Genomic DNA, 12,203 nt, shown 5'->3' on the forward strand with positions numbered 1-12,203 from the left:
TACTTATCAGAAACAGGCTGCCATCTATTTATTTATAGCAACATTTATATCGCGTCCTTATCCAGGGCGCTGGACATTTGTTGGTACAGACACAATCTTGTGTCTTTGTGTTTTCAAATGTTTTTGGTGCCTGAGGCACAGGGAGATAAAGTGACATGCGCAAGGTCACAAGGCTCCCCTGATTTAAACGCAGTGTCATTGTTTTTAAGAGTCAGTGTCTTTTACTCACTGAGCCGCGCCTTCTCATACTCACAGAGCCGCGCCTTCTCATACTCACAGAGACGCGCCTTCTCATACTCAGAGAGCCGTGCCTTCTCATACTCACAGAGCCGCGCCTTCTCATACTCACAGAGCCGCGCCTTCTCATACTCACAGAGCCGCGCCTTCTCATACTCACTGAGCCGCGCCTTCTCATACTCACAGAGCCGCGCCTTCTCATACTCACCGAGCCGCGCCTTCTCATACTCACTGAGCCGCGCCTTCTCATACTCACTGAGCCGTGCCTTCTCATACTCACCGAGCCGCGCCTTCTCATACTCACAGAGCCGCGCCTTCTCATACTCACAGAGCCGCGCCTTCTCATACTCACTGAGCCGTGCCTTCTCATACTCACCGAGCCGCGCCTTCTCATACTCACCGAGCCGCGCCTTCTCATACTCACAGAGCCGCGCCTTCTCATACTCACTGAGCCGTGCCTTCTCATACTCACCGAGCCGCGCCTTCTCATACTCACAGAGCCGCGCCTTCTCATACTCACAGAGCCGCGCCTTCTCATACTCACAGAGCCGCGCCTTCTCATACTCACTGAGCCGTGCCTTCTCATACTCACCGAGCCGCGCCTTCTCATACTCACAGAGCCGCGCCTTCTCATACTCACAGAGCCGCGCCTTCTCATACTCACAGAGCCGCGCCTTCTCATACTCACAGAGCCGCGCCTTCTCATACTCAGAGCCGCGCCTTCTCATACTCACGGAGTCGCGCCTTTTCATACTCACAGAGCCGCGCCTTCTCATACTCACAGAGCCGCGCCTTCTCATACTCACAGAGCCGCGCCTTCTCATACTCACTGAGCCGCGCCTTCTCATACTCACAGAGCCGCGCCTTCTCATACTCACTGAGCCGCACCTTCTCATACTCAGAGCCGCGCCTTCTCATACTCAGAGCCGCGCCTTCTCATACTCACAGAGCCGCGTCTTCTCATACTCACTGAGCCGCGCCTTCTCATACTCACTGAGCCGCACCTTCTCATACTCAGAGCCGCAACTTCTCATACTCACAGAGCCGCGCCTTCTCATACTCACTGAGCCGCACCTTCTCATACTCAGAGCCGCGCCTTCTCATACTCAGAGCCGCGCCTTCTCATACTCACAGAGCCGCGTCTTCTCATACTCACTGAGCCGCACCTTCTCTTTCTCCCTCTATGCAAACATCTTCCCCCCGCCACAGGAAGAACTGTGAAACATGCTGACATCTCACAGAAACCACAATCCACACAGCACATCAAGGAACCATAGAAGTAAAAAGATCATTTAACTGCCAATCAAGCAATGTAGTATATCTTATCCAATGTGAGAAATGTCCTAACACGAAGTAGGTTGGGAAAACCAAACAAGTCCTCCACTAAAGGATGAACCACCACAGATACACCATATCTGACTCCAGAACACCAGTTGGTCAGCAATTTTCACTAACTGGACATTCTACTTCTGATTTATCTGTATTCGTTCTAAAGGGCAACGCTCAGGACAGAAGGGCAGGTCAACTGAAATACATCAGGATTTTGGACTCCAGGGAATCAGGACTGTGAATTTATAACATATGGAAACCTTTAAGAGTACGTGCTAGGGGAAGGGTCTACAGCCCTATTCATGGGTGAGAGATGGTGCTCAGTACCACATGTAAATATGTGAATATATTCCATAAGAATCCGGCTGTTGTAATGAATGTCCAGAGCGACAAAAGAGCATGCATAATGCACCGTGATAAAGCGCTTGCACACGAAACGCGTAGGTGCCTTTCATCTGCCATTCTTTGTGAGCTTACAAAAAACTAATTATTTTTGAGCTGTCCTGGATATTGCATTTTTTTCTTTCATCTCTGGCTGTGCTCCGGCTCTACCGACTGCTCTCTGCAGCCGTATTCCCACTGATACCGGGGGCAATGCCTCGGGCCGCAGGATACTTATCCTGGCATGAATATTCCACAGGACAATATCCGGGATACAGTATGCTAATCCACTGAGCACCCAATGGCTCGCGGTACCTGAGGGGGGGCACAGCTCTGCTCGCGGTACCAGAGGGGGGGCGCAGCTCTGCCCGCGGTACCAGAGGGGGGGCACAGCTCTGCTCGCGGTACCAGAGGGTGGGCGCAGCTCTGCCCGCGGTACCAGAGGGTGGGCGCAGCTCTGCCCGCGGTACCAGAGGGGGGGCGCAGCTCTGCCCGCGGTACCAGAGGGGGCGCAGCTCTGCCTGCGGTACCAGAGGGGGGGCGCAGCTCTGCCCGCGGTACCAGAGGGGGCGCAGCTCTGCCTGCGGTACCAGAGGGGGCGCGCAGCTCTGCTCGCGTTCACAGAGGGGGCGCACAGCTCTGCTCGCGGTCACAGAGGGGGCGCACAGCTCTGCTCGCGGTCACAGAGGGGGCGCCAGCTCTGCTCGTGGTACCAGAGGGGGGCCCAGCTCTGCTCGCGGTAACAGAGGGGGGCGTGCAGCTCTGCCTGCGGTACCAGAGGGGGCGCACAGCTCTGCTCGCGGTCACGGTGGGGGCGCACAGCTCTGCTCGCGGTCACAGAGGGGGCGCACAGCTTTGCTCGCGCTCACAGAGGGGGGCCGCACCTCTGCCTGCGGTACCAGGGGGGGGGCGCAGCTCTGCCCGTGGTAGCAGAGGGGGGGCGCAGCTCTGCCTGCGGTACCAGAGGGGGGGGGGGGCGTGCAGCTCTGCCTGCGGTAACAGAGGGGGACGTGCAGCTCTGCCTGCGGTACCGGAGGGTGGGGGCGTGCAGCGCTGCCTGCGGTACCGGGGGTGGGGGTGTGCAGCGCTGCCTACGGTACCGGGGGTGGGGGTGTGCAGCGCTGCCTACGGTACCGGGGGTGGGGGCGCGCAGCTCTGCATACAGCCCAGGCGCACGCACTCAGGAAGAGATATTTGCTCACACAATATCACACAGGACTGACACACAGGACTGGCACACAGGACTGACACACAGGACTGACACACAGGACTGACACACAGGACTGACACACAGGACTGACACACAGGACTGACACACAGTGGAGGCCCCGGTCTGCCTCCAGTCTCTGCTCTAGAGACGGCGAGATGGTCTCTTAACCCCTTCAGAGGCAGGTTTGCAAATCTCACCTGCCCTAGAATAAGCCAGAACCCCGTTCCCTGCCCTATTAATGATATTATAACGAATACTGTGGATGCACAGTGGGTGGTATGGCTAATTGATCCGCCGGAGTGGACCGGTTCCTTGATTACTTACTTCATCCCAAAACTAATGACATAACCGGGCGTGGGAGACTGAACAGGGACTTGCCCTGAATGAGGCATGAAACGGGTCAGGAAGCGCATGGAGATCCTGTAACCGCTGCAATGCACAGAACACGGGTACACGCAGCTTGGCATGACCCTCTGCCACAGTAGGGGGAGGGGGGAGTCACTCACATGTCCTACATACGGATAGTGATAGAACACGACCTCAGAAAGCCCCCCCGGTCCTTCCCAGCCCCCCGTTCCTTCCCAGCCCCCCCGGTTCTTCCCAGCCCCCCCGGTCCTTCCCAGCCCCCCCGGTCCTTCCCAGCCCCCCCCGGTCCTTCCCAGCCCCCCCCGGTCCTTCCCAGCCCCCCCCCCCCGGTCCTTCCCAGCCCCCCCGGTCCTTCCCAGCCTCCCAGTCCTTCCCAGCCCCCCCCGGTCCTTCCCAGTCCTTCCCCGCCCCCCCCCCCCCAGTCCTTCCCCGCCCCCCCCAGTCCTTCCCCGCCCCCCCCCCAGTCCTTCCCAGCCCCCCCAGTCCTTCCCCGCCCCCCCAGTCCTTCCCAGCCTCCCAGTCCTTCCCAGCCTCCCAATCCTTCCCAGCCTCCCAGTCCTTCCAAGCCCCCCCAGTCCTTCCCAGCCTCCCAGCCCTTCCCCGCCCCCCCAGTCCTTCCCCGCCCCCCCCCCCCAGTCCTTCCCCGCCCCCCCCCCAGTCCTTCCCCGCCCCCCCCCAGTCCTTCCCCGCCCCCCCCCCCCAGTCCTTCCCAGCCCCCCCCCCCAGTCCTTCCCAGCCCCCCCAGTCCTTCCCCGCCCCCCCAGTCCTTCCCCGCCCCCCCCCAGTCCTTCCCAGCCCCCCCAGTCCTTCCCCGCCCCCCCAGTCCTTCCCCGCCCCCCCAGTCCTTCCCCGCCCCCCCAGTCCTTCCCCGCCCCCCCCCAGTCCTTCCCAGCCCCCCCAGTCCTTCCCCGCCCCCCCAGTCCTTCCCCGCCCCCCCAGTCCTTTCCAGCCACCCGCTGGGAACGCTGCATTTGTTGGTCTCACACGCCTTAGATCCTGGGCGGCAACTCCCGTCCTGAGGGGCCACCAACGGACAGGTTTTATGGATATCCCTGCCTCAGCATAGGTGGCTCGATCAGTGGCTCAGTTAAAGACTGCACCACCTGTGCTGAAGCAGGGATATTCTGAGAAACTGACCTGTTGGTGGCCCTTGAGGACTGGAGTTGCCGACTTGTCTTAGACGCAGAGACCCCCCCCCAAAAAAATCCTCAAAACAAAGGAAGCTGCTGCTGATCTATCTATCGTCAGCCCCAACACGTTCCCCGCAGAGCATTGCAGATCTCCCCAACACGTTCCCCGCAGAGCATTGCAGATCTCCCTAACACGTTCCCCGCAGAGCATTGCAGATCTCCCTAACACGTTCCCCGCAGAGCATTGCAGATCTCCCCAACACGTTCCCCGCAGAGCATTGCAGATCTCCCCAACACGTTCCCCGCAGAGCATTGCAGATCTCCTAACACGTTCCCCGCAGAGCATTGCAGATCTCCCTAACACGTTCCCCGCAGAGCATTGCAGATCTCCCCAACACGTTCCCCGCAGAGCATTGCAGATCTCCCTAACACGTTCCCCGCAGAGCATTGCAGATCTCCCCAACACGTTCCCCGCAGAGCATTGCAGATCTCCCCAACACGTTCCCCGCAGAGCATTGCAGATCTCCCTAACATGTTCCCCGCAGAGCATTGCAGATCTCCCCAACCCGTTCCCCGCAGAGCATTGCAGATCTCCCCAACACGTTCCCCGCAGAGCATTGCAGATCTCCCTAACACGTTCCCCGCAGAGCATTGCAGATCTCCCCAACACGTTCCCCGCAGAGCATTGCAGATCTCCCTAACACGTTCCCCGCAGAGCATTGCAGATCTCCCCAACACGTTCCCTGCAGAGCATTGCAGATCTCCCCAACACGTTCCCCGCAGAGCATTGCAGATCTCCCCAACACGTTCCCTGCAGAGCATTGCAGATCTCCCCAACACGTTCCCCGCAGAGCATTGCAGATCTCCCTAACACGTTCCCCGCAGAGCATTGCAGATCTCCCTAACACGTTCCCCGCAGAGCATTGCAGATCTCCCCAACACGTTCCCCGCAGAGCATTGCAGATCTCCCCAACACGTTCCCCGCAGAGCATTGCAGATCTCCCTAACATGTTCCCCGCAGAGCATTGCAGATCTCCCCAACCCGTTCCCCGCAGAGCATTGCAGATCTCCCCAACACGTTCCCCGTAGAGCATTGCAGATCTCCCTAACACGTTCCCCGCAGAGCATTGCAGATCTCCCCAACACGTTCCCCGCAGAGCATTGCAGATCTCCCTAACACGTTCCCCGCAGAGCATTGCAGATCTCCCCAACACGTTCCCTGCAGAGCATTGCAGATCTCCCCAACACGTTCCCCGCAGAGCATTGCAGATCTCCCTAACACGTTCCCCACAGAGCATTGCAGATCTCCCCGGCATGGAAAGGGCGCCTTACATCGTTACAAAAAGGGGTGGGAAGCAAACACCCGGCATAACAGGGATACAATGCCCCCACATTGCAATGCAGATATACCGGGCCCTGGCAATGCAGATATACCGGGCCCTGGCAATGCAGATATACCGGGCCCTGGCAATGCAGATATACCGGGCCCTGGCAATGCAGATATACCGGGCCCTGGCAATGCAGATATAGCGGGCCCTGGCAATGCAGATATACCGGGCCCTGGCAATGCAGATATAGCGGGCCCTGGCAATGCAGATATAGCGGGCCCTGGCAATGCAGATATACCGGGCCCTGGCAATGCAGATATACCGGGCCCTGGCAATGCAGATATACCGGGCCCTGGCAATGCAGATATAGCGGGCCCTTGCAATGCAGATATACCGGACCCTGGCAATTCAGATATACCGGGCCCTGGCAATGCAGATATAGCGGGCCCTGGCAATGCAGATATAGCGGGCCCTGGCAATGCAGATATAGCGGGCCCTGGCAATGCAGATATAGCGGGCCCTGGCAATGCAGATATACCGGGCCCTGGCAATGCAGATATAGCGGGCCCTGGCAATGCAGATATACCGGGCCCTGGCAATGCAGATATAGCGGGCCCTGGCAATGCAGATATAGCGGGCCCTGGCAATGCAGATATACCGGGCCCTGGCAATGCAGATATAGCGGGCCCTGGCAATGCAGATATACCGGGTTCCTGGCAATGCAGATATACCGGGCCCTGGCAATGCAGATATACCGGGCCCTGGCAATGCAGATATAGCGGGCCCTGGCAATGCAGATATACCGGGCCCTGGCAATGCAGATATACCGGGTTCCTGGCAATGCAGATATAGCGGGCCCTGGCAGGGTTGGATATAGAGGGTGAGGAGATATTTGATATAGAGTGTGAGGGGATATTCTCAGATGCAGCGGCGATGCGGGAGCGCCTGCGCTTACCGCCAATTAAAATAAGGAGACCTAAAACTGCATGTGATGGGGAGATGGGGCCGTGAGGCGGGCAGGGTGGGGGGAGGTGGGGCCGTGAGGCGGGCAGGGTGGGGGGAGATGGGGCTGTGAGGCGGGCAGGGTGGGGGGAGGTGGGGGGAGGTGGGCAGGGTGGGGGGAGATGGGGCCGTGAGGCGGGCAGGGTGGGGGGAGGTGGGGCCGTGAGGCGGGCAGGGTGGGGGGAGGTGGGGCCGTGAGGCGGGCAGGGTGGGGGGAGGTGGGGCCATGAGGCGGGCAGGGTGGGGGGAGGTGGGGCCATGAGGCGGGCAGGGTGGGGGGAGGTGGGGCTGTGAGGCGGGCAGGGTGGGGGGAGGTGGGGCCATGAGGCGGGCAGGGTGGGGGGTATGGTGGGGCCATGAGGCGGGCAGGGTGGGGGGAGGTGGGGCCGTGAGGCGGGCAGGGTGGGGGGAGGTGGGGCCGTGAGGCGGGCAGGGTGGGGGGAGGTGGGGCCGTGAGGCGGGCAGGGTGGGGGGAGGTGGGGCCGTGAGGCGGGCAGGGTGGGGGGAGGTGGGGCCATGAGGCGGGCAGGGTGGGGGGTATGGTGGGGCCATGAGGCGGGCAGGGTGGGGGGTATGGTGGGGCCATGAGGCGGGCAGGGTGGGGGGAGGTGGGGCCGTGAGGCGGGCAGGGTGGGGGGAGGTGGGGCCATGAGGCGGGCAGGGTGGGGGGAGGTGGACCGTCCCCTCGTGCCACGGAGGCCGAGCATGCCTCACCTTTGCGGAGGCTGCGATTTCCTGCAGTCCCTTAGATGCCGCCTGCTTTATAATCGGGGTTATGAGGCCGCGGTCCGTTGCCACGGCGACCGAGATGTCAATAGAGTCCAGCTGCCTGGGACCCTCTCCATCCCATGCGACGTTTACGTCAGGCAATTGCTGTGAAGCACAAGAAGGAGGGGGGGGGGGGCATTAGGGCAGCTTCGCCTGGGAATGCACAAGCTGCAAGTTAGAGCAGTACCGAGCAGGACACACCATTCTAGATCACTGAATTATCTTCTGCATTAACTGCAATTAAGTTTATTTCAACACACAGAAATCTGTAGCCCAAGTGCAGCAAGGAAGAGGATTTAATGCCGGACAAGCGGGCGATTTATAGATACAGATAGATTTATCCCCTAGCAGAACGGGTCAGATCTCTTTTTGGTCCTCTGTGGTATTTAGGGTGATTTGAAGAGCTGTAGAATAGATAGAAATATCTGGACACACCTATACAAACGGTAGGGCGCACACACAGTAAGGCTGCGCTAATAGTGCCGGCGACGTCAGGCTGCGCTAATAGTGCCGGCGACGTCAGGCTGCGCTAATAGTGCCGGCGACCTAATAGTGCCGGCGACGTCAGGCTGCGCTAATAGTGCCGGCGACCTAATAGTGCCGGCGACGTCAGGCTGCGCTAATAGTGCCGGCGACGTCAGGCTGCGCTAATAGTGCCGGCGACCTAATAGTGCCGGCGACGTCAGGCTGCGCTAATAGTGCCGGCGACGTCAGGCTGCGCTAATAGTGCCGGCGACGTCAGGCTGCGCTAATAGTGCCGGCGACGTCAGGCTGCGCTAATAGTGCCAGCGACGTCAGGCTGCGCTAATAGTGCCGGCGACGCGACGGTCGCTGGAAAATCAAATAGAGATGACTTCCAGCGATCGCGACCACGCCGTTGCTCCATCGCGCCGCGCTTACTATAAGCGCACGCGACGGCGGCAATGCATTTGTTTTGCGCGCTGCTGTCGCCGGCGCTACAAGCGCAGCCTAAGGATTGCTAGCCGCTGCAGTACGAGACAGAATATGTGTTATTACAGACACTGTAAGCACAGGACTGGACGCTCTGATAATCAATGGATTGGGTTCCACATAGTATTGCAATATTAGTGCCATATAAGCATGAAATAAAATACATTACGTAACAGACATATTTAGCAGCCAGCCTGTGTATAGGAAAACATGTCACTTTGTCCCTGATATAACACTGGGCATACGGGCAGGGTCCCTGGCCAGCCCGTCTGTGACACTGTAACAGGAGTGTGATACAATCCTGTAACATTGTTTACCCAAAGCCAGTGAGTCGGACAAAAGATTAAACGAACTGTAATTCCCCAAAGATTATGTTTCAGAAATTAAAACAAAGGCAGAAGGAATACATTGTTTCCGCTAGACAGCGAGATGCCCCACGTCAGTAACATTATTTCCCTTTTGACTACACACGGGCAACGCCGCCCCTGGCACACAGGGAGGAGCCACGCTGCTCATGGCACACGGGCAGAGGAGCAACACTGTCCCTGGTACACAGGGAGAGGAGCCACGCTGCCCCATGGCAAATGGGAAGAGGAGCCACGTTGCCCCATGGCAAATGGGAAGAGGAGCCACGTTGCCCCTGAGCACTTGGGCAGAGAAGCCCCACTGTCCCATGGCAGACGGGCAGAAGGGCTACGCTGCCGTGGCATAGAGATGGCCCCTCTTACTGATGGGGGGACCGGCTTATAAAGTATAAATCAGAGGAAACTGTGCTTCCCCCTCTGTTTATAACCCCCATTTTTTAAAATGTATTTACAGGGTGGGATCGGGGTGTCAGCCCCCCTATTTCCATCCCGAGGACTCCGCGGGTTCCCGAGATACTTATCGGCAGTGCTTTTTTTTGGTAAAAATATATATATATGTGCCATTACCTGGCCTCTTACGTCCTCCGCTCAGTCGCACTATGACGTCGCAGCGCATACCTGCCGCCGCGATGTCGCAAGGAGAAGGTAAGAGAAAAAGGTGCTGGAACGCCGTGCTGTCACAAAAAGCCCTGCTGACCGGTGAAGTTAAATCTCCCTCCGGGGGAAAGAAAATGGCTGCCAAATATCAGCCCTATACTGTAGGCCTCCTATTGGACGGCCATTTAAATCCCTTTTACAAACCAGGAAGTGATCCCGGTAACTTCCCCAGGAAGTATCTCGGGAAGCAGGAAATAGCGCAGGTCAGCTCCGGAGAATTCCCCGGTTCCAACCCGGGGGGAAAAAAGAAAAGGTGGATGTTAGTTAGGGGGGATTGTTCCTCTACAGGGAGTTACGAGTAACAGCATGAATACCAATCAGGGAGACATCTCCCAAGCTCACCCCAGAGATAACATGCCAGGCTCAACCAGTGCTCACCGCGGCCAGGCTTTCCATGTGCCTCCAGCACTGAAAGGGTTAAAGGGAAGGCAGCCTGCCACTAGCCAAACCCACACTGCGTATTAAGCCGCCTCACGCTTCATGAAAAAGAGCCGTAACCGTGGAAACTGCTGCACCATTAACCCCGTACATGCTAGCGGAGGCTGTGCCAAGCCAGAGGTACCGGGGGGCTCTGATTCTACCGTCTAAACATCCCCTAATTACCCGCTCTCACCTGATACCCGGGTATTCATTCATATCTAGCGGAGTAAGGAATGCAGCCGCCGTTCCAAGGCGGTTAAAATCAAATTATACATCAGTGTTGTGTTTTTTTGTTTTTTTTTAAAAGGCAAATCCCAATTGAAGAGAAGACCCAATATATTTACACTCAATAGTATTAATTCTTGTTGAAACTGCACCAACAAAGAGCAGATATTTACACTGGGATCCTGCCGGCACCGAGAAAGAACTCCGCCGGTGAAGGATTTGACAATAAGATCGGGAAAGACAATTTTGTCCAACAATAAAACAAATAGCACATTTTGGGGTGTGTACGTGCGACTGGGGGTGAATCGCGAGTGATGCATGCGTGCATCCCTGAGTCAGACCTTCCTAGGAACGGTCACATTGCCCCCTCTTTCGCCCCCCACAGCGCTGAAGTCATGATGAGCTGCGGTGAGCGATGGTTGTAGGGGTCCCCAGATTCACGGTTACTTATTGGTAATCCCCTCGCTGCCACGGATTTGTGAACGCCTTTCTTTGGGTGAGGTGTTCGCACGACGCATTGTATAGATCAGGGATTCCTAAATAGGAGTCTGCGAGGTGCCCAAAAAGCTGTTCTGGCAGATCCCAGGCAGTATACGTGGGGACTGGCACTCAGTAAGACCCCCAAACTGCATCTTAGTGTGGTTTGTATAGATGTCAATTACAACTGGAGCTTCCAAAAAGTCGCTACCTACAATACTTTGAATCCACAGCAGCAAGGCATTGTGGGGCGTGACTTTGAAAGCTCCCGCAGTGAGTGGCAGCGATACCCCCCCCCCCCCCATGCTGCCGGCACACACTGAGGGGCAGTATGGGGCTTATTAAGCATATTGAGCTCAGGACACCATACTGCCTGGGATCGGTCACAGAGTTTTGTTAGCGAAAGGCTGATGGGTGGTCAATAAGATTTATTTGTCCTTATTTGTATGCAACAGTTTATGTTCTTATCAAATCTTTGTATCCCCATTGCTCCTTTTACGTATCTCTTACCGGAGAGAAAAAACTAGAGTGAGACAGACATGGAAGGCGTGGGGGAGACACGTATATACCACATGGCTTGTGTAAAGCGTGGGGGAGACACGTATATATACCACATGGCTTGTGTAAAGCTGGATACAAAGAGAAAACACAATTCAGACATTTTATTAACTTTAAATAAGTTAAGAAATGAACAGCAGAACGAATCCATCTTTCATGTGAACGCTGACGCAAGAGTGAATGCTCAATGCTCCCGGCGGCCATGGAAGGGAATGAAACACAATGCAACATGATGCCACACACTGCTACTCCTGCCAAACCTCGCCGGCCCTTCTATTATCAGCAGTGTGAAGGCGGCTTCTTCCTGCAGCGCACATGCCAGTCCCGTGCGGCAGTCTGCACTTCCAGCACGGGGAACCCTGCGCCAAGCGACACAGCTCGGGGTCAGGCAGCGTGGCACTCACTTGGCACACACTGCCATTCTGCACATGTTATACGCACCGTGGGGTCAGTCATTCCCGCTGATAAAAGGATCTCTGCAGCCAGTACAGTAAATATCACACGTTCTGGTGCAGAAGGATATATAGAATGGCTGCGGGTACTTAAGGCTGCGGGTACTTAAGGCTGCGGGTACTTACCTGGAGAGTTACAGCGGTCGCCTTAATGATAAAGTCATTTACAGAAACTCTGATGTCTCCTGGAGAGGGGAGAGAAAGATTATGGGTGAATGAGAGCGAGGGGTAGAGGGAGAGGGGGAGAGAGAGGGGGAGAGAAAGAGGGAGAGGGAGGGGAAGAGGAAGAGGGGAGAGAAAGATAATGGGTGAATGAGAGAGAGGGGGAGAGAGAGGAAGAGAAAGAG

At 57.1% G+C, this 12,203-nt stretch overlaps 1 protein-coding gene across 1 annotated transcript in view; it reads right to left on the reverse strand.

Annotated features, from left to right (window-relative positions):
- The window catches only part of PDHX (pyruvate dehydrogenase complex component X), a 93,455-nt gene that overhangs the window by 14,193 nt on the left and 67,059 nt on the right, over positions 1 to 12,203 (reverse strand). Inside the window, exons 8-9 of the mRNA XM_075567568.1 lie at positions 11,983 to 12,041; positions 7,698 to 7,856 (exon numbers count right to left, since the gene is read on the reverse strand). Coding sequence (XP_075423683.1) covers positions 7,698 to 7,856; positions 11,983 to 12,041 — 218 coding nt within the window. The remainder of the gene's footprint in view (positions 1 to 7,697; positions 7,857 to 11,982; positions 12,042 to 12,203) is intronic.

Source organism: Ascaphus truei, chromosome 12, assembly GCF_040206685.1.
Source record: "Ascaphus truei isolate aAscTru1 chromosome 12, aAscTru1.hap1, whole genome shotgun sequence".
NCBI classification, from domain to species: domain Eukaryota; kingdom Metazoa; phylum Chordata; class Amphibia; order Anura; family Ascaphidae; genus Ascaphus; species Ascaphus truei.